Genomic DNA, 21,205 nt, shown 5'->3' on the forward strand with positions numbered 1-21,205 from the left:
GATAAATAAGCGTGGGGACGAGCCTACCTTGTATCGCGCGTGCACAATCGGTGATTGACAGGCAGCAGAGCCCAGCTCGTAACCTGATTGGTTACCTTTTACCGTTCCGGTCTGCAATTTTGTAAACAAACCTGCTGGCTTTGGAGGGACCTAGCGGGACATTTTTTTTTGTATTGGGGTATTTAATGTACTACTTTCAGAATCCCCGGACAGTTCCAGGCATTATGCTTGAAAAAGAGTTGCAGACTGCAGCTTTAAAGCCCTTTTTTGAGGAATATTTATTCAATATTTGTAGTTTCCATGTTACATTATCACAGCTGAGTGGTCGGATTCTCATCCTTTAGACAGTTATTTTCTTACCACCTCTCTTTAACCGTATGGCGTTTGTCTCGAGGTCAAGGAAAAGAGCTTCAGAAAAGACGATGAGAGGTAATTACTTTGACTATCCGACCGGACCCCTGGACTCTTTAGCTGATGTGTTACGTGTAGACTGTGGTTTGTCTTGCAGAAATAAGCAAAACCTTCCCTCATAAAGTCATGTTGCTCCAAGACTGTCTTAAGTGGAAACATTTGTATCTATTCTCTGAATCTTTTAAAGATATTATGATCTGTAGATGATGAAAATACTCCAACTCGTTCCAATATTACTCAGAGAAACGTTGTTCTTAATTAGTTGAAGTATTTGTCCACATTCTTTCTCTCAGCCTTCTTTCAGACTCTCTGGGATTGTTTTTTATACCCGGTCATGTTACCAACCCATTACCAGCTAATTAACCTGAGCTTCTCCAACTAACTGAATATGTTTTTAGCATTTTATAAATGTTACAGTATTCTGTTGCCCCAGCCGTAACATTTAAAGCATTCGGCTGTTGATAGGTTTCACTATTTTTGGTTCATAATTGCAAATCATTGCAAACATTTTTTACACAGTTTTTGGAAATGTGTTTGTAGATATGCTTGAATCTCCTGAAAAGTGAGGATTTGCTCCATTTTTTTGTTGAATTGTTTGATTAAACTGTTGATAAGATAAAATAAGCAGTTTATGGACATCTATTTGGTTTTTTCAACATTTAGCAGAAGTTAAAGGATAAATCAGAGTTTGAATTGACATTAAAGTTGTTATGAAGCTAAAAGTTTAAATATATAGGAACGTTTTCTCATAAAAATGTTTCTGTTTGTTTGCTCGCAGGATGATGAAGACCCTGAGATGCTCCACGTGGTTCATTTAGGAATGGTTTGACAAAACTTACAAAGACCGAAGAGATGCAACAAGCTCATTTCTGGATATTTTTCTAATGCAAACTGCTTATTTACCTGAAATATTATCTGTAAAGTGATCTGAAAGTCTTACTGATGTAAAATAGTGCTACTATAAATCAGAATCTTTTATTTTTCAGGCCTCTCTCAGTATATCTGTGAAATTCACTGGATGTTTTTTTGTGAAGTCGGAACCAAATGAAACTGTTACACCAGGTTCTTCTAATAAAAACGTGACAGAAAACGCTCTAAACCTGCCATTAATCAGCCTGAAAAAATAAAGACTTCCATTATACTGATGCTGGATGTTGCAGGCTTCCTCTGCATGTGTGTGTGTGTGTTGGTCGAGATTACGGGCCAGAGTTTTATTCATGAACAGGAGCCAACCAGCGACTTTAAAGCATCGCGCGGAGCCCCTTTCCTGAACAGCAGCCATAGCCGTGTCAGAGCTGTCGACGCGCTGCGCTCACCGACTAATCTGACAGCACCGCGCGAGCCCTAATCCCTCACTGTATCGTAATCTATTTACTTTGCATTCTAAGAGGATTTCCACCAAAAAATATACAAGAAGCGATGTTGGAAATGGACAGAAGATCAGCGAGGATGCTTTTCTGCTCCTTTTTTTTTTCTCTTGTTGTTTTGTTAGCTTTGAGAAAAAAAAAAGAAAATCATTGTATGTTTTTTGGGCAGTCAATCCCCCGCGAGAGGGACGGGTGAAAGGAATTACATTTCTGACTGATACTAATACTTCTCTTATGTAAACATCAAAATGTTACATTTCCCCTCTGATGATACAGTCACACTGCAGAGGCAGCTCCAGATAAGTGGCATCTGTCGTTGCCTTTAGTGCATCTCTTGACACGTTTATAATTTACAAACCAAGACTGCATTATCTGCTGATTGTTTGACTTGACAGCTTGAAGAAAAGCTGCAAAATTGCTTAAAAGGCGAACGAGGGTCCTCCCCATCTCCCCCGATCCCCGACATGGTCACATTTTTTACACCCAAACAGTGTTTCAATAATACACAAAACAAACTATGAGACCAAATGCTCTCCTCGGTTAGCCTTTAAGCAATTATGTCAGCTTTGTGAAATCACAAATGCTTCATTTAAAACGTGGCCAGCAGCTTTACTGTAAAACACCGCCTCAAATCTTCGCCATCTGAGATGACTTGCAGAGATAGGCTTATTAGTGGTATTAACATACTGTGCGGGGTGCTGGAGCTGTGAAACGGCCTTGTTAACATTTTGGAAATGAATCAAGCCTGCAGCAATTGCTATTATCCAGGTTATCTGCTTTTTTTTTTTTCCCTCCTCAGTGCAACAACTGTGCAGAGTTTCTGCAGAGGTCTTATCGCATCTAATGATGACCCTGATTGGACTGATACCGTCTCCCCTGAGATGGAGGCGGTTTGATTTGTAGGTTTGTTTCTGATCTGCACGAGACAAATCCCTAAAACATCATAGGCAAATTTGTCAGGACCATCAGACACACATTTAAGAACAGCTGGGAGTTTCTGGAAGGATCTAATTCCCTGGAAAAATGTTTAAAAAATGTAAGATTTTCTTAGTTTTTAAGTCAGTAAATTAGTTGAACATTGCCCACTTTAAGTGTTTCATCAAATAATTATTTCAGAATTGTAACTTGAGCACAAAAACCATCATGGAATATAGGTTTCACTCACTACATAAATGTTAAATGCTTTGATTTTTTTTTTAACTGCAGAAACGGCCTGTTTTTCAGGCATGTTTTCAGGGCACCGTGCACGACTCTTTGGCTCTCAAAAGTACACCGTTGCTCATACATTGACCATATAATATACTTTCTGATTTACTCACCTCTTCAGTTGTCTTTTGCTAGCTTTTCCAGCATCATAGATAATTCTTTACTATCTGCATTAAGACGAGAGGGAGTTTTCCCTCCAATCGTCTGAGATTATCTTTCAGGTTTCTGAGGTTAAAGGTCACGAATAGGGTTTGATTTTTAGATCATTTTCTCACTCGCGGCCTCCTGCTTCTGTGTGCAAAGAGAAATTAGTCAATGACGAGCAAACTAGATGAAAATAGGAAATGCGGCCAACGCGTCAGACGGAGATCAGTTGTGAGAAGGAGACGAAGGTCTCGGTGTTAAAATGCTGAAGCCTGCAGGCCTCCATTAAGCTGTCCCGAGTCTGGAGGGGCTGCAGGGAGAAGACAAGTTGGGACGAGGGTCTGCTGCATCCTTTGCAGATGAGATAATACGCCTCAAATACCTTCCTAATCCATCCCTCCTCAATGTGACGCAGCTGATCTGCAAGGAGGGAAACGAGGAAGCGAGGCTGTCGTCAGAACAGGTTTAAAGTCGTCTGAAGTCAGATATGAAGGGAGTCGTTCTAAAACCGGCTAAATCTTGTCTGATTTCCCATCAGCTGTGTCAAACGAGGAAAGGAGGGAAGGAAGGAAGTAGTTTGACTGCTCCAGTGACCTCAGAACGGCTTCCCCTGCTTAAGAAAAGCGTCTAATCATTCAACTACTCCCCTACTGTTCAAGAACCTCACTGAAGTTTGGATCGCTTCATTCAGGCGCCGCTGGTTAGCATGCATGCTAACATTCATATTGAATGTTGGCCATCAACATTACCCACACATTAGAGTGCTCTAATAGAGGAGTGCTAGTGTAGAAATATTACAATAAGAGGAGGATGAAGCCTGCTGTCACTGCTGTTTGGCTTATTTTTTTAGATCAACTTTTTTTGTTTGAATATATCTTTCATTGGTTTTAAGAGTTTAGTAACACCTTTTTAAAACACTCAGGCCAGAGTCTGGCTGTTATATATAAAACTGTTTGATAAAATGTACAGACAGAGTTACAATGTGGTCAGAAACCATAAGAATAACATTTTAAAACAGTTTAGCACCAATTTTTTTTTTATCATGCTGGCCGATAAAGTCGGTATTTATTTGGTTGGAGGAAGAGATGGTGTCTCATTTTGTTCCTGAAGGGTTAAACTTTGATTAATAGTTTCTGTTGAGGCACAAAAGTCATTTTGAATCCTCACGTTAGCATTTGATTGGACAAAGCTCACTGATCATAAAACACGAGTAGAGCTAATGACACCAGAATGATCTGTGGGTAAAACTTATTGCCCTAAAATGTTATTCGACGAGTTAAATGTTTTTAAATGTTTCTGAAGCTGGTTGAACATCTTTTTTCACTGAACTGAACATTCACATGGGTTTATTGTTCACTTATTTATCTATAAAAGTCCATAATTAGGTTTTATTCTGGTTTGATTAAAGATCTTAGTTATTCTAAAGGATTCTGTGATGTTATTGGCTGATCCTTCACTTCAGAGCACTTCATCATTTTATTGTAATTATTTGTGGAGTTTTTTTTACACGTTTCTGGGCTGTTTTATGTGTTGTTTTCATTGTATGTTATGAGTCGTTGTCGCCCATTGAACTATGGGAACAAATAAAGAAGCCTGAACCTGATCCTTTATGTTTTTACGAGCTGTGGTTGAACATAAATCCTTTGCATCTTTTAGCTCTTATCATGCAAACACAGTTTTATTTATTTAATCTCTTTGTTTTGTTGCTGATTAATTGGGTATAACTTGTAGAACACAACCGAGGCCGTTTTAATGTGCAGTAGAAATAACATTTGACTTTGTTTTCCACTGTTATTCATCCAGTGAAGAACATCTGTATGTTTCTGTGTGCGACGGGAGCGGAGTTGGGACACATTAGAGGTTCTTCACTGTCTCACCATGTGGAAACTGTTAATCAGCTACAAGATATGGCCGACAAAGTGGCCGGTCTGCCTGACATAAGTAGAGGTGACCAAATCTCCCAGCACACTTTGGGATCAGGTGGCCGGTGTGCTGCTGTAATTCCACCCAACAGAAGAAAGAGGGTTGCTAAACTCGTCGTCTTCTCCACTACACACCCAGTATATCCAAACCACCGGCACCCGCCCTCTTTGAGTTTGACTCGAGACGTCGACGGTGGCTCCTTCAGGAATCATAAAGCGAACCAAAAATGCATTTAAGAGTGAAACCTACTGTCGTGTGCTCAGACTTCAGCAGGACGAGATGCTGGAGGAGAAGTGAGAAAACTGAGGCCCGGCCTGACAAAGCAGAGAAACCGGAGACCGCGGCCCGGCCTACACCCATGTCGCTGTACAGTTGACCCCAGATTAACCTCCCAGGTAAATTTAATCCTCCTCTGTATCACCTCTCGCTGCTCATACCAGCCTATGAGCACAGCAGGATGCCAAAGTCTGGTGACAGTTGACAGCCAATTAAAGACAAGCGACGGTGTGTTTTTTTCTTCCTCGTGCTGCTTGGAAATGGAAGAAAACAGTGCCAGCATGCAGGCTGCCATCAGTGCATCTGCCGGTCCTTCGAATCTCTTTCACTCTTTCACGCACACACGCTGACTTATGGAGGCCTGTGAGGTCTCGCACAACCAAACGCCAGAGGATCAGTCCGGTTTCTGTCTTTATCTCTCCCCCAGATACAAATCGAAGGCACTCATGCAAAAACAGTCCAGCGTGGTTCCAGTTCATTTCCTGGACATAGCGTGAACAAAATGTCAACGGTTTCCAGTCCACCCACATTCGCACACCTTCACGGAGCAGCCGAGAGGCCGAGAGGTCAAACGGCTGACAGCAGGCGCCGTTGTGGCGCAATCGATCCGGGTATTGAACAGAGTATGAAGGCGTCAGACCCTCGGCTCAGGTTAAAACACTCCTGAACAGCAGCTTTTTGGACACAACTACAGGGAGTTTCCTCCTTTTCCTTCTTTTTAGTTAAGCTTTTTAGGTTTTAATCATCATCCTGAGTGTTAACAAAGCTCAGATGAAAGTAGAAACGGTCATCAGTCTCCTCAGAAACCCCCCTCAGGCTCACGTCTACCTAACACCCTCTCAAAGCTCTGGAAGAATTCGGGCGCTGATTTCAGAACGTGCGTTTCGAGACGAGAGAGAAACTATTTGCCTTGATGGCATCATCAGATGAGTTGTTTTGGAGGCTGAAGACGGGTTTTTGTCCTCACTCCTTCACTCGTAGCATTTCAGATAAGTTCGTGTTTCTCATCAGCATAATTTGCTTTGGTTTTAAACGGGTTATTGAGATGAAACATGACATCGAGGCGATATGAGAGACATTTAATGAGAAAGTGTGATGAAAACAAGTCATTTTAATTTATACTTTTGCACATTTTTAGATGCATTTCCTTTCCTTTTGTTTAATAATTTCCATCTTGATGTGAGGGGTTGATGATTGTTTATATGCAGCATTCATGTTTGAGATCATTTAAAGGTTGGAAGAGCGGCTCATCTGGTTAAACTAAATCTTCAAAATATATAATTAAACAAAACAAAAGAAAATCCTGTATTCTTGTTTCCCCACTTTTAACCTACTATTCTTTCGTTTTATATCCATTTTAAGGTTTTATGAGTCTATTTTGTGTTTAATCTTGGTCATCATAATGTTTGAAAGCCTTTCTGTGGATTTTTTTTTTGGGGGGGGGGGGGGGTAACCTTAAAATTTTCTCTCGTTTGGTATCAAATTAACTCTGAACATTATATTTGATCCTATAATAAAACTGCCAGCATCCGAAGAAACTAGCCTAAATCAGAGTTAAAAAGATGGAAATTTCTTTTTGAGCAGAAATGTTAACAAATATACTCGATAAACAAAGGAACCTTGTCGGGATGAAATTATTTAAGTTGCCATCGTTGCATCTGTAGTATAATGGGGTTTTTTTTTTTGCGCTATTTGCGTGAAAAAGCCACATGAAAGCGCACTAACAGTGAGCGGAATTAAATATATTTCCAGGGGTATTTCTGCCCTGAAGGCCACAACTTCTCTCACCCCGGATTTTAATCCCTTTTTTGTTCCTTCTATCCCAGATTAAATCCCTTTCCTTGCGTTTTCGACTTTGATTTCTAGCCTATCTTTCTGCCCCGCGCAGCTGTTCAATTATTAAACCTGTGACTTAAACGTCTCCTGGATGTCTGACTTGTCGGCTGCGGCTCCACATGCGCGCAGGAAACACTTAATAACGGACCTCTCCTCTTTTGTCGGGGACGCTCGCGCGGCTCCTCTCGCAGCTGCCTCATGAGAGACCTGTGGCTCCCCTCAAACTCTTCAAACAATCGCGCAAGATTGGCTGCAAATGTTTGTTTGATGCAAATCCGAACAAATCCGCCGCTGTTGGTGGACACTCGCTGCGCTGTTTGCGCGTCTTGGCGCAAACATGTTTAATGTCCTGGTTGGCAGATATTTGTTCAGCTGCTGCGAAATTCATTTACATAAAAAGAGAGACAACACAGAGGCGGCTGCAGCTGAAACACAGGCAGGGGGGACCTGTATCGATCAGGTTGAGAATCTGATCAGGTTGATGGCCGAAAGGATCGATTCCATTGATATATTTTGTTTGGTTTAAAGCTTGTTGCCTTGGATTTTAACTCCAGGTTATCTCACCAGAAATAAAAAAAAAGGATTGATTAGACAAAGATAAATTGCACCGAGCTATAAATAATTGTATGTTTTAGGCCTGTTGTATCACCTGAAAAGCTAAACTTTTCATTCAGATATTTGAAATCAAAATTAATTTAACTCGTTAAAATGTTGACCTTTTTTAAAAATTTAATTCAAACGTTCTCTGTTTCACAATAGTTTAATCTAATCACGACCCAGGCGAATTTCGCTGGCTTTTCTGTGGGGAGTTTGACCGTTTATTGGACCAAAAAAAACGCAGTTTCGAGCGTCTCTTCGGACATTTTTAAAGATAAAAGCGAGCTAAACATTAAAATTATTGACACAAGGGAGCGCGAGCAAGGCCACCTTTAGCTACTGATGGGTAGAAATGGATCGAAAGAAGTTGTTTCTATTTAAGAATAATACTACAGAAAGAAAAGTCTGCACAGTTTTAGTGAGGCATGAATCCCCAGCTCTCACTGCGGCCTTGACGGACGCTCGTTTCAGCTCGAAAACTGAAGCGATGTATTTTTATTTAACTTCCCCTCTCTTTTATAATTCATTTATGCCTGTGAGCATAAACGCATTAAACACTCACACACACACGCACGCACTTACATCTGACCTCCTAACCTGGCCCCACCTACGTAATTACCGCATCAGAGGCGGTGAAATTCCTGCAGGTTATTTTGAAGAAACCAACTCAGGGCGCAGGAGTAATTATCACGCCATTACAGCGCTGCATTCAATTACGCCTCAATCAAATGTCTCCCGGCTCAACATTTTTAACGCCGGAGACTTAAAAAAAAAAAACAACAACTCTTCGCCTCCCTAAAGCAAGGAGAGATGTTAGTATTTCAATTTAAAGCAGAGACGGAGAGGATTAAACGGCTGCTCTCTAAAATGGAAATGCAGGCCTACATGCGTTCACGGCTTGTTTTAATTATGGACCAATTTGCATTTACCCTGCTATAATTAGAGAGAAACAAAATAAACAAGCCTTTAAATAAAAGTGTGACTAGTTCAAATGAGAGAAAACAGCAGTGTTGAGTGGAATTTGCTGGTGTGCATGCATCTAAAAAGATATATAAGAGCTCGACTCCCTGTTGGGAGTCAAACTGAGACAGAATCCACTGTGGAAAATAAATATGACTTAACGGATCTTTATTGGATGAACATGTATGTAAGGGCGGTTGCCTTAAAGATACATTCAACATCTCACTGTCATTTTGGAGTGATAAATCCACATTTCCTCTCCAGAAGAAAAAAAAAAAAAAAAAAAAAAAAAAAAAGATTAAAAATGCTTTGACTCCAATATCAAGCCAAGTGCTGCGGTTCAAACATGTCCAATAATCACGACAAAGCCCAGGAGAGGAGGTCTGGTTGGAAAATGTAGAGGCTAGAATGATCCGATCTGGATCCTGGAAGGACACCCAGAATAGTCCTGCATCTATATTTTAGATTTTTTTTCCAAAGACATCTCAAATTTCCAAAACAATTTCTTTTTTTTTCTTTTTTTTTTCCGAGTAAAACAACGTATATAAAAGCTGAACTTTATGGCCAATTTGTTCTCTTTGGAATATTTGGAAAGATTTACATACAGTTTCCTTTTTTTTTTTTGTTTCTTTTTTTTTTGTTTCTTTTTTTTCTCCCAAAGTAGTAATAAACAATTTCAAATTCGGGGAAAAAAAAAAAAAACACCAACTAAAACATGGTCACTGTAACTGACCCAAATACATATTTACAGTTTTCAGCTCCTCAGGCGTAGCTGACTAAAAATCTCTGTCGTCCTAAAATAACAAATTTCAGAAATAAAAACTGTACAGGATTTGATTGGGTCGGAGGTAAAAGGGGCGCTGCAGGCAGTTCCTGTCGGTGCACCAGAGGGGAAAACATTCCTCCCATCCAGAGAGCTGCTGGTCGAAGGAGTTTGGTTGAATTTACTTGGTTTGTTTCGTTAATCTCCTCCAAGAAGGGGCGTCTTAAAAACCCGCTCTTCGTCGTCAGGAAGCTGCTCCTGATGCTTCGCAGGACTGGACGATTCATTTTTTTGAGACGGAGAGGACGAGAGGAAGGCAAAAACAGTACGATTTCTGAGCATTCCTGCTGCTATTGTGTTACGTTATGGTTCATAAACTCTTTTGTCTTTAAAAAACAAACAAAAACAAAAAAGCAACAAGCTAATCTGGGAAAATAAAAAGAGGGAGCCGGCAAGCAGGGAGGGAAGGGCCAGAAAAAGAAAAAAAAAAAAAAAAAGAAAGAGAAAAAAGGCTGATCACAAGACTTGGAACCTCCAGGAGGCCTGGTCTTTGTAGTCCAAGCAGTCTGTGGCGTTAAAGTTGAGTTTCCACGAGGAGGCTGCAGTCTGCTCTTTGTAATCCAGGCAGTCGGAGGAGTTGAAGGCCAAGCCGGAGCCACCATAGGCCTGGTGGTGGTGGTGGTGGTGGTGGTGCCCTGATGACTGGCTGATGTGGTGGTGCGGGTGACCCGACATGGAGGAGGCCGTCATGGGACTGAGCTGGTGGGGATGGTGGTGGGAGTGCATGGGTGCCAGGTAGGAGCCGCAGTCCACGCCACTGAAATAGGAGCTGGAGGGGGTGGGGTAGCCTTGGCCGTAGCCCGGCGTTTGGTTGTAGGACATGGGATAGGAGGTGGCAGTGGCGGCGGAGCCGGACATCGAACGCTGCATACAGGAAGCGTTAGACGGGGGTCCCGGCTCGGGGAGCGGGGCCACGGCTGGAGCAGGGGCGTTTCCAGGGGAGATAGCGGGGCTCCAGATGGAGGAGACGGTGCTAATAGAGGTAGAGGTGCTGCTAAGCGCCGCAGGGCCCGTGTGATTGGTGGACGAGGACGAGGAGGAGGAAGAGCCCGTGCTGGAGACGGCAGGAGGGGTGAACTGGCCACTGCTCTCAGATCCGGTGCTTTCCCGGGCTGGAGAGGACTTCTTCTTGGGCGGCCTGGCTTTGGCACTGCTGCCACTCTGCTGCTGCTGGCGACACTTGGCCCTCCGGTTCTTGAACCACACCTGTGACCAAAAACACCAAAGTTAGCAACCGTACACAACCTCAGCAGTTCATGAATAAATAAAAAAAAATGAAGAAACTCCTGGGACATGCTGGAAGTACATTATGGAGGAAAATTGAGGGTTATTATCCATCAAGGTTCATTTCCACCCCGGCCCCTTGGCTCGGATCAGCCAGGGGTCTAATTTCATACCTGGTAGACGGCTCTAAGATAACAGGCTATTGAGTTTCACCACACAGTAGGGTAACTTTAGAGCACCATGAGGGTAGGATCGTGTTGGGCATTTTGTTTCACACACATATTCTGAAGATAACTCAAACTGTGAGAGAAAGGCCTGCCTTGGTTTCCCCCCATTGTACCTTCCAAGAGTCGTATTTTTTTTAACACTGTAGTACAGCAGTGAAATGTTTGTAGAAGTAAGGTCCTGGCATCTTTTTTTATAGACACCAAATTTAAGATCAAATCAATTGGGTTTCATAAGCAAAAATAAGAAAATACATAAAGTAAAATGTTAAAATTCTCAAGCAGTCATCCAAAAATGTCTTGTTTACATCAATACGTGATTGAATAAAGTGACTGAAGAATGCAAAATCCACCAGTGAGCTGAGCTAAACCTCAAACAAAAGGTGGCTAACACGACATTACCACAACATTTGAAATAATCAAATCCCAGCAGCCAATCCTCTATCATGACTGGGTCCAACTGTGGGTTCAGTTACTTTCTGAGAGACTAATGAAAAAAAAAAACAGCAGTCAAAATGATAGGATTATCAAATTAAAGCCTCATTACTGAGTCTTAAAAGACGCTCAAATTAGTAGATCTAAAAATCTAAAATGATCCAAGTATACCCTCAATTTTCTTCATGAGTTGGTTAATTACATTGTCTTCCCTTTATAATATTTACTGAATTGCTTCTGTAGCATTAACTGATACTATAAAAACACGAAGATAATCGACAAAAAGACATTTAAATAGTTATTAGCCTGTTAACTAGTAGATATAAACCGTTAACCGATGCAATGACGTCACTAACGGTCGAAATTTTGAATGTCTTAAAAAATACATTTGTGTTCTCGAAGTAAAAACCCCAAAACTCCTTAAATTAACTTGTTTTTTTGGCTAATAGGCCAACACTTCTTAATTTATTTTTATAAAAATGGAGAGGTAAAAAGAATAAAAATAAATAGCAAGAGGAATGTGCTTTGTGTGTTTAAAACACGACCGTTAATAAGGTTGTTATGTAAATCTGATTTTGTGCTCTGAAGCTAACGGTGTCAGAGGAGAGTAAAATGGCGTTTTTAAAAGGTTTTTCACCTGGACTCTGGACTCTGGCAGGTTGATTTTCAGCGCGACCTCCTCCCGCATGAAGATGTCCGGGTACCGGGTTTTGGCGAACAGAGCCTCCAGGACGTCGAGCTGCGAGCGGGTGAAGGTGGTCCGTTCCCGCCGCTGCTTCCTGGGAGTCGCTGCGGAAGAGAAACCGGCACAAAACGGATGAAAACACCGCCGAGCAGGGTGAGATAATAACGCTGAAAATAATGCGACATGCGTCTCCTCAGCTGTGTGCATAAGACAACTTTATTAAAGCAATAAAAAAGGGGGAAAACTTGCACTTTAATAAATGTATTATCTTTTAAAAAAAAAAAAAAAAAAAGATTTATTCTTCTTTATTTCGGCACTTCTTTATTTCGGCGACTGGCTAGATTTAAGATACGTTTCAAACTGGGTTCAGGTGAATTAATCTTTGAAATAAAAAGGTGCATTTTCTCGTGTCCAGGTCACGCATGCGTGTCGGGTCCTACCTGGGTAACCCACGGAGGGGTGCAGCAGGTCCATGGCAGCGCCGCTGAGCCCCAGGCCGTTGACGCCATAGGGGGGCTGTTTGAGGTAGGACATCATGCTACAGGCGGTCACTGCTCCACCCAGCTCAGGCCAGTGGTTCGGTTTCCCCCGATGCTGCAGCTTGACGGGACAGGGGACCGATCCAGGTAACTGCACAGACCCGGAACCCGGGAGGAGATATTATTAACACACAGCCTTGCATCTGGGAAACAATTATCACCGCGATTAGCCTTAATTTGGAGATTTTATATAATTAAAAATCATTATTTTACAGATCATCTTCACTTTGTTGCAAATATATCCAAACCGCCAGTAAAGACAAACATATGGCATTAAAAATCACAAGAAAGCAACATTATCAAGTGGCAGCGGGATATAAAACTGCGAGTTAGTGCGGGTTGAACTCGGAATATATAATCAGAAACGCACAATAAAGCCCCCTCAGCAGAGGGAGGCTTTAACGGGGGTCAAACCTCAGCAAAGTGGGGAAAATATTCAACAAAGTGGGATTTATTCTCAGAGTTAAACCTGACAGCTGTGCGGAGAAACAAATGAATAAATCACTTATTTTTTTAAAAAAAGCCCATGCCGTTTTAAACATCTGCAGAGTATTAAAAATTACGCATTTTTCCAGAGAATTAAGCTGTAAAAACATGTCAAATCTAAGCAAAAAACAAATGTGTTCTATTTTAATAGTAAATAACAAATGCTCAACTTTTAATGCACAGTGCTGCAGGAATACCTAGCTAAATAAATCAGATTTAAACTGTAACTTTTCCAATCTTCTCCTAAAACCCCAGATTAAATAGGTTATATTTAGATTTATTCTTCTATTGATGTGCAATAAAAGCAAACTTCTGAGAATAAAACGGCAGCCCACTGAGTCCAAAATGTGTGTGTAAGTGTGTGTGTGTGTCGGCCTGCACCACCTCACACACACACACACACACACACACACACACACACACATTAAAAGATGGATTTTGGAAGGGGTTTGATAATCTATAAAAATCACAGCTGAAGCCTTTCTGTAGCCGGTCGCTGCTGTTTGTTTCGGGTCGTTTCACTTTGTGTGTATTTTGACCAGAACCAGGATCCCTGCGGGTCCTCGGTCCACGGTGACGCCAGCCGAATTAAAACCCACCAACACGGGGACACATCTTGTCCGGACATCCAGCTTCTCTTATTTAATTTCCCCCACTTTACAGACAAAAAAGCGTCTGAAGAGGTTTATTTTTGCAACGTTATCGACAATTTGCCTCGTTAATTTGAAGCCACTGGACATTTGCATCTATTATCAAACAATTTGTGCATCATTTAATTTATAAACACATTCTCTACTCTGAATAAAGAGATAAATTACCAGCTTAATAAATACTCTGACTAACATTAAACTCAAAAACAACCGCAGCTGATCGTGAAAAAGGGGATTTTTTGGTCCTCAGTGCGGAAGGATCTAAACCCCCCAAAAAACACGCGGCCCTGAAAAGTGTGAAGAACGAGAATTGAATTAGTGAGATTATTTTTTTTTAACAATGAGCTCCTAACTGACCGAAACAAACCCCAAACCGACCCAACGTGTATTCCAGCGGCTTCTTTAAAGCGCGTTTCCAGCTCTGCCGGGCCGGAGTGAAAAGGCGAGATCTCGGTGCAAATGAACTCAATTAGAATTTAGATTAGACCTCCGGGGAGAGAGCGTTTCAGAAGGGCTCTTATCAGCAAAATAAATTAACAAAAACCAAAACACGCCTCTCCAATTATCTACTAAGTGGTTCAAACGCTTTAACGGCCAATTGCTCTCAATAAAAAAACTCGCAGGGGTGAATTGGAATAGAAATATGAAAATTATCTACTTTGGAGGAAGTTGGCTCAATTTATTCGTTTCAAGCCGAACTCCTCCGCGGTGCCGATTAATTGATATCTCCGCTAAAAAATTTCACACACAAACGTGCAAATTGAAATCAGGCGCACGAAGGAAGAGTTTAGAAAAGTCACTTTTTTTTTTTTTAGTGACCGCAGTTTGGAGGGAAAAACGCGCACAAAACCAAGAGATTCGGAGTGAAATGTGTGAAGGAAAACAGAGGAAACTTTACCTTGTGTTTCTCCTTCCCTGCTCCCGAACCCTCGGACCACAATAGGCGAGTAAAATTATCCAGCAGTAGGAAGTCCGCAGGGCAAAAAGACTCGAGCAGCAGCTGCAGATTTGATTAAAAACAAACAACCGCGCGCGGACCGGGCAGCATCACGGAGAAAGTCGCGGGCAGGTCAGCAGCTCACGGGCGTCACCGCGTCCTCGCTGCGGTTCCGGGCGTTTTTACAGCCAAACAAATCAAACTCATTTGCTTTCAGGGGGCTTGTCGTTGTCTGTCAGACTGTTAAGGTGATTTCTAATGGAGACGGATGGAGGATTGATCACCTTCTCTCCGCCCCGCGCCTCTATGAGCGGAGGATCACCTGCGGATCCGCCTCCCGCGGCCAATCGCGGCGCGTCGGCGGGCTGACGGACGGCGCGGGCGGCCTATAGGCGCGCAGAGGCAGCCGGGGGAGCGCCCACTCCCACTGACGGACCCTCCCACCCCTCCTCCTCCTCCTCTCGGTCCCGAGACCAGAGGAAACACGGTGCGGTTTTAAAAAGATGGAAACGGGTCACAGGCCTGCAGGAGGGACGGCTCAGAGGGCGCGGGCCTGCGCCAAAGTGCGCACAGGAATAAACTAAATGTAGAAGAAGACGCCAAAGGAGCATCTGTATTGGCAACTATTTGAATAAAACGAAGCACGCGGACTTGTTTTCAATTTAAAAACTCTGCCCTTTTCTCCTGATTGTCCTGAATTTTACAAGCTGTGATGTGGGTTCAAGAGGAAAAAAGGAAGGCATGGGGAAACTGCGAAAAGTCGTTCTTTCGATGCTTAAAACACGCTTTAGTTTCCGCACATTTTGCTGAAAGGCCGCAAAGTATCAGCAGCTCTTTATTTCATCTCCGTTTTACTCCTTTAATGCTTTTTGTTTTCCCCCAAAAAGCGAAGTGAGGCATAAAAACAGGAGAAGAAAAGTTAAATTTATCCAGTTAGATTTTTTTTATTGTGATACCCCCCTCCTCCTCTTTCTTTCCCTCGCTCCACACACACACCAACACGCACACACACACATCTCATGAATATTAATGAGGTTTAATCCCCATTTAGAATTACATTTGAGGATGGTTGACGTAAAGTGTAATAGGGAAAGACCTCCAACTCACTGCGGAGGAAAAAGAAAAAGAAAAATCCGCACCAGAAGCTGCGGTCACTGAATCAAATCCTGCAGCATGTTGATGTTTTTAATGTGTTTTCTTATTCTAAAGCAATCACACTCCAAACAAACCGCGCGTTTTCCTGTGTTTTGTGCCCGGGTGGCGGTGAGGGTTCGCGGGGATGCGGCTCAGAAACACTCCGCTTCTCTTTGTGGATCTCTTCAAAAAAAAGAAAAAAACTTCTGTAAATGAGGTCCGAGCTGAAAGCGAGCTGATGTTCTGAGAGGGCGCGAGCATGGAAATTACATTTTTTTTTTTTGTGAGCGTGCGTGTGTTTGTGTATGAGGAGGAGGGGTGGAGAAGTGGAGGCCGGTGGGACTTAAAGTCACCGACGAGAGAAACTCAGAGAAATGTTGGAGGCCTGCAGTGATGCTGCCTGTTGGGGAGTCAGTGGAAGCACCTCAACGCACCTCTCCGCACAGGAATGACGTCTCTCCGTGTTTTTACACGCACGCACACACACACACTCACTCACTCACAGGCCAAAATCTAAATCTAAAAGGCATCTAAAGTGTTTTTTGTTTTTTTTTGAGGGGATCAAACACTTTTACGCTCATTTTCTTTGATTTTTATTTTTCATTCTCCGAGCAAAGACCCAAATACCACCACCCCTCTTGTTCACAAGCACACACACACGCACGCACGCACTCACTCACATAGGCTCCCGTTAAATTATGCAAAAAGGCCATTCAACAAATATGGCCCTCACAACACAAAAGAGACGAGTTATTCTGACATTTCTTGGCTTTTTTTTCCCCCTCTCCTCTTTCGACATGAGACATCGAGATAAACCCCTGAACAAGTATCAAGTTATCAAGTTGCACCAACCTTTTGTAATAAGAGTATTTTGTCTAATCCCAAATTGCAGTTGAATTTTCTTAATGCTGAGCTGGTAAAGCCTGGGATTAGGCGGCGAGGAGAGGAGGGGGAAAAGTTTTTGTCCCTCCAGCCGGCAGGATTGGAAGCGGGGATCTGCGGGGATGTTGTCGGTGCTTATTAAAACCATGATGCATAAAACGGAGGCGCAGGAGCTCCCTCAGCTGCGGCTCTGTGGTCGGCGGCAGAGGCAGAGGCCGAGCGGCGCGCAGCACCTGTGAGGTGAGGCCAAGAGACATCAAAGCTCAGGAGATAATCCATTCAGCTGAAGGATCCTCAGCTACACAGCAGCGCCGAGCCGAGCCGAGCCGAGCCGCAGCGTTGCTATCATTCACCGGGAAAAGGGACCAGACTCCAGATGGGTTTTATTTTTGATTTTTTTTTTTTCACCCATTCCGCTTCAACTAGAACTTTATTACCCAGAGAGATGCAGCAGGGGTAAGACGGGCTTTTTAATTCCGCGTTTATTCTTTAAAATAAAAAACACGCAGAATGAAAATGTCTCGAAAATATTTGATTTAAATTTAAATTTGGCCTTGGAGCAAGTTTTTTACAGGTTTAACTTTCTCATACATTTAGGAGGGAAAAGTTTCAGTTTGGACAAAATAAAGCAGCCGAGTCTAACCGGGATATTTAAGGTCACCGTGTTGCTGCTTTAAACTGAAAACAAAGCGCCTCGGGGGACGTAACGTGCGTGGCGGCGCGTACAGTCGGTCCCAAGCAGAGAAGAAAGGAATCAGCAAATTCATTTCAAAGTATTAGAAAGTCCGGGGAGGACGTCTGCTGTCACAACCGATTTTGCCGCATTAATCGGGGACGAGAGGCTGCCTGTGGGGAAGGAGCGAAGGGTTCAGCCGCAGCGCGTTTTCTCACAATTCATCTCACTTTGACATCAGTCAGAGAATTACTGCAACTTAAAGGCTCATTAAAGAGCGTGAAATATTTTTAAAAAGACCTAAAAAATGAATGAGTGTCCCGGTGCCTCTCCGCCTCGCCCCCCCACCTCCACCTCCAACTCCTCCACCCTAACAGGAGCGGCCCGGAGAGAGGAAACATCTGCTCCGTACAAAGTGATTTCTCTAATCTTCCTCAGAGGAACCTGCTCGGCGCAGACCTCAAACAAAAAAGAAAGAAGGAAAAAATATTTTAATTTCTAAACACGCACGAGTCGCGTGGGAATTGAACAGAGCGCCGAATAATAAGCGTCGCTAAACGCTGGGAGGAACTGATAGGGGCCACTTCTGTGCAGCGCTGCGGCCAAACGCCTAACTTTACATTTCTATCAAAAAGACAAGAAAAATCAGAAGCTGGGGTCGGATCGTGTTGGTAAACCTGACAGCCCACGAAGAAGAAACCCACAGAAAATAACAAGAGAAGCACTTTAAACATTAAACAGCTAAATAACAACATCTGCAGCAGGACGCTTTAAATATCTAAAATGAAACAACACACCAGCTGCCTCTGGAGTATGAAATCATAAAGACTTTATTACTGAAGACGTGGGTTATTGACACTGGAATAAATAATCAGATAAATGTTCACACTTAAACGACAGCTGCACCAGATGTGGAGCTCTAAGGGATGCACATGGAAGCTTTTTCCTCCTTTTTCCAAATACAATAAATAGAAACTAAAAAGTCGTTGAGCTAAACGAAATGTGACGATACGAGCGTCCTGTGGGACGAACGGCAATAAATAATAAACATTTGTGTTGTTTCTGACAGATGGGGGAGGATTCTGGAGGCTACAGGTCAGAGCAGAGCAGCGAGGGGACAACAGTGCGTCTTCTTTTTTGTTACTTTAACACCATCTTTTGGTAAACTGCTGTCGGGCCGACACGTTAAAAAAAGCAATAGGAAAGATTTCTGAACAGTGATGCAGTTAAAGATATTTTACAGGTAAAAATCACCGAAAGGTTTCAGTCAAGTAACGGAGTAGCTTTAAAAGACCGATGTTAAGTCTTTATTTTTCTTTTGAAGACAAAAACTCGTCATAATCTCAACACGATGAAGAAAAAGACAAAAAAAAAAAGGGGGGTAAACCCCCCCTTTAAGACCCAGTTGTGCTGTACCTCTCAGATGGAGGAGGCTCATCACAAACAAACACCACCCAGTCTGACAGGTGGAGTTTCCATATCACACGCAGGTACCGTTTCTCAATAAAGTCGAAAAAAGTCGTAAGTGGGTCGGCGTCGGTATAAAGTTGGAGCCTCTGGTTAACATCTGGATATGAATAACTGATAGAAAGGTCTAAAAGCAAACTATCAAATAATAATATCAATAAAAATCTGAATAATGTCGATGATACATTTCGTTATCGGCTACATTTGTTGGTTGTGTTTTCTGACGATCACTGAAGGACACACTTCTCCTCTTTCTTGGCCATCTTGCCTTTGTTCTGCTCCAGCGTCCTCTCCAGGTGCTCGTCCTCCTCCTCGGCCCTGCGGACGGAAAACGTCAAAAGGTCAGATGTGTTGAAGGGTGGAGGGGCGACAGACGCAGGTAACGGTGTTGGTGCCACGACGACGGCTGCCGTGGCGACGGCTGCCGCGGCACCTGTGGAGTGGCTTCGTGCCAGGGGCCGAGCTCTAACCTTTCACCCGCCCGGCGCCCCGTTGGCGGGCGATGCCGCCAATCTGGACGGGATCCCGCCCCCGCAGGTGAGCGGCTGGAACGCTGCGGCCCCTCGCTGCCGTTTCTGGAGAATTTCAGGAAAAATCAGGCCGCAGACGCCCCGCAAACTCACCGAGGAGGGTCGGGACCCCATCCCGCTCCAGTGTGTTTTCCTATTCGACCTTGTTTCTATCTGACTTTGATGTGCTCTGTGGCGACTTACTGCTTCTCCTGGGCGTCCAGGTCCCTGACCAGCGCGTCCCGCTTGTTGACCAGTATGACCAGCTCATCCAGCAGCAGCTGCTCCCGTCTCTTCTGGGCCTCGGTTTTCTGCCAGTCTGCACAAACAGCAGGGGAAAAAATGTTTTATTTTTACAGAGACGCTGAAGGAAAAGTTTTGATTTGCGTTGGTGCCTCTGAACAAAGCGTCTCTCCGTCTAAAACGGAACGATCTGAACAAACTTAAAGGACTGAAAACAAGATGGAGACCAAAGCAGCTGCATGCATGGAGTGGTGATGCAGCGTCCTGAGCAAACACACTTGAAGCATATTGTCATGTTAATGCTTTGTGGTCACGTTCCCAAAGGAAGATGCTGCTTCTCTGGAGTTTATTGTTTTTTATTTAAGTTGAATTAGAGAAAAGAGAGATTTTTTTATACAGAAAAATGGAACTTTTAAATGAATTCAGACCCGAGTGTCACCTTCAGCTAAATAAACAAACAAACACGCAGGTGAACGCCTGTCTCAGTTCTCCAGGGTCTTTCCAGGAAGGGGCCCCACAGGGCCCCACAGGGTCCAGGTGGGACCCTGATCCAAATCCCCTCAGCCTCCCCCTAGAGGAGGGGGGCTGCCCACAGGAGAGCACTCGCTCCCCCTGGGGCTCAAATATCCGCCTGGCGCCCTCGGCTCCACGTTCAGCCAACAGCAGCGCGGCGCTCCTCCCTCCCTCGGCCCCCCAGAACTCAAACACACGACATTTCTGCACAATTCAAACAACAATCCGGCGTCTCTTCCATCACGCGGACAGAAGAACGTGCGCCGCTCGTAGTTTCAATCGGATCCAACTTTGTTACGATGACAGAAACACGTTCGGATAAACAGCAGAAACTCCTCGGTGAGCAGATTTATTCTGCCGTCTCACAGCTTAAGGAGGGCAGGAAATCTCCAGCTTCTCCTCGGCTCAGTGTGACAACGTGCCCCCCCCACACCCCCACACCTCACCCACCGCCCTTCGTTTCATTTAAAAAAAAAGAAAAAAAAAGCAGCTTCATCCTGGTGAGAATTCAAACACAGCTGAGCCGCGCGCAACTTCTGTGGCGCGTAGGCAACTTCGCCCGTTTATCAATATTTAACCGGCTATTGATTGGAGAATAAAAGGAATGTTGTAAAATGTCAGTCCCAAAATAAGTGTGGCTTTATTAAAAATAAATACACCCCCCCCCCTCCTCCTCATTGAGTCAAATTGCAGCAGTCAGCCCGTGTGTGTGTGTGTGTGTGTGTGTGTGTGTGTGTGTCACGCTGGGCGCAGTGTGTTTGTCCTGAAAGGTCTGCGCTCTCTTCATTGGCCCCGCTCGTCCCTTTGAAGTCAACCACAGAGCGAAATGAACACAGTCCCAATATTTGGCTCTCTACGTCCTTCTCTCACCCCCTTGTTCTCTTCTCCCCTCTCGGAGAGGCATATTTGCCCTCTCCTGGTTTTGTGCGGGAGTCGACAAACACTTGAAATCTGTCCGGACCTGCTCCTGAAACGCCGTCCGCGTTTCCTTTTTTCTTTTTTCTGTGTGTGTTTTTAAACAAGTGATAATTTAGCGTTTTTTAAAAAGTGGATGAGTCATC

The 21,205-nt window shown here is 43.5% G+C and overlaps 3 protein-coding genes across 9 annotated transcripts in view; 1 reads left to right on the forward strand and 2 right to left on the reverse strand.

Annotated features, from left to right (window-relative positions):
- Window positions 1-1,396, forward strand: part of wdpcp (WD repeat containing planar cell polarity effector) — a 91,221-nt gene extending 89,825 nt beyond the window's left edge. Inside the window, exon 21 of the mRNA XM_075480443.1 lies at window positions 1,190-1,396. Coding sequence (XP_075336558.1) covers window positions 1,190-1,240 — 51 coding nt within the window. The 3' untranslated portion in view covers window positions 1,241-1,396. The remainder of the gene's footprint in view (window positions 1-1,189) is intronic.
- Window positions 1,397-8,891: 7,495 nt separating this feature from the next.
- otx1 (orthodenticle homeobox 1) lies at window positions 8,892-15,004 on the reverse strand. The gene is made up of 4 exons (XM_075485208.1): window positions 14,685-15,004; window positions 12,552-12,741; window positions 12,064-12,215; window positions 8,892-10,749 (listed from the first exon to the last, which is right to left on the reverse strand). Exons 2-4 carry the CDS (start codon window positions 12,646-12,648, stop codon window positions 10,000-10,002), a joined length of 999 nt encoding a protein of 332 aa, XP_075341323.1. The 5' UTR covers window positions 12,649-12,741; window positions 14,685-15,004; the 3' UTR covers window positions 8,892-9,999.
- A 3,213-nt stretch (window positions 15,005-18,217) lies between these two features.
- ehbp1 (EH domain binding protein 1) overlaps window positions 18,218-21,205 on the reverse strand; it is a 145,498-nt gene continuing 142,510 nt past the window's right edge. For all 7 annotated transcript variants that reach the window (XM_075480445.1, XM_075480444.1, XM_075480448.1 and 4 more), the window contains 2 exons: window positions 19,593-19,707; window positions 18,218-19,197 (listed from right to left, as the gene is read on the reverse strand). In XM_075480445.1, the coding sequence (XP_075336560.1) occupies window positions 19,107-19,197; window positions 19,593-19,707 (206 nt within the window). In that variant the 3' untranslated portion in view covers window positions 18,218-19,106. The remainder of the gene's footprint in view (window positions 19,198-19,592; window positions 19,708-21,205) is intronic.

Source organism: Odontesthes bonariensis, chromosome 2, assembly GCF_027942865.1.
Source record: "Odontesthes bonariensis isolate fOdoBon6 chromosome 2, fOdoBon6.hap1, whole genome shotgun sequence".
NCBI classification, from domain to species: Eukaryota; Metazoa; Chordata; class Actinopteri; order Atheriniformes; family Atherinopsidae; genus Odontesthes; species Odontesthes bonariensis.

Excerpts from the sequence above, each read along its gene's own strand:
- otx1 (XM_075485208.1), bottom strand. The coding sequence starts at position 12,648 with ATGATGTCCTACCTCAAACAGCCCCCCTATGGCGTCAACGGCCTGGGG. Across the intron at positions 12,216-12,551 it reads CCCCTCCGTGGGTTACCCAG|CGACTCCCAGGAAGCAGCGG; the intron begins GTAGGACCCGAC and ends TCTCTTCCGCAG. Across the intron at positions 10,750-12,063 it reads TGCCAGAGTCCAGAGTCCAG|GTGTGGTTCAAGAACCGGAG; the intron begins GTGAAAAACCTT and ends TTTTGGTCACAG.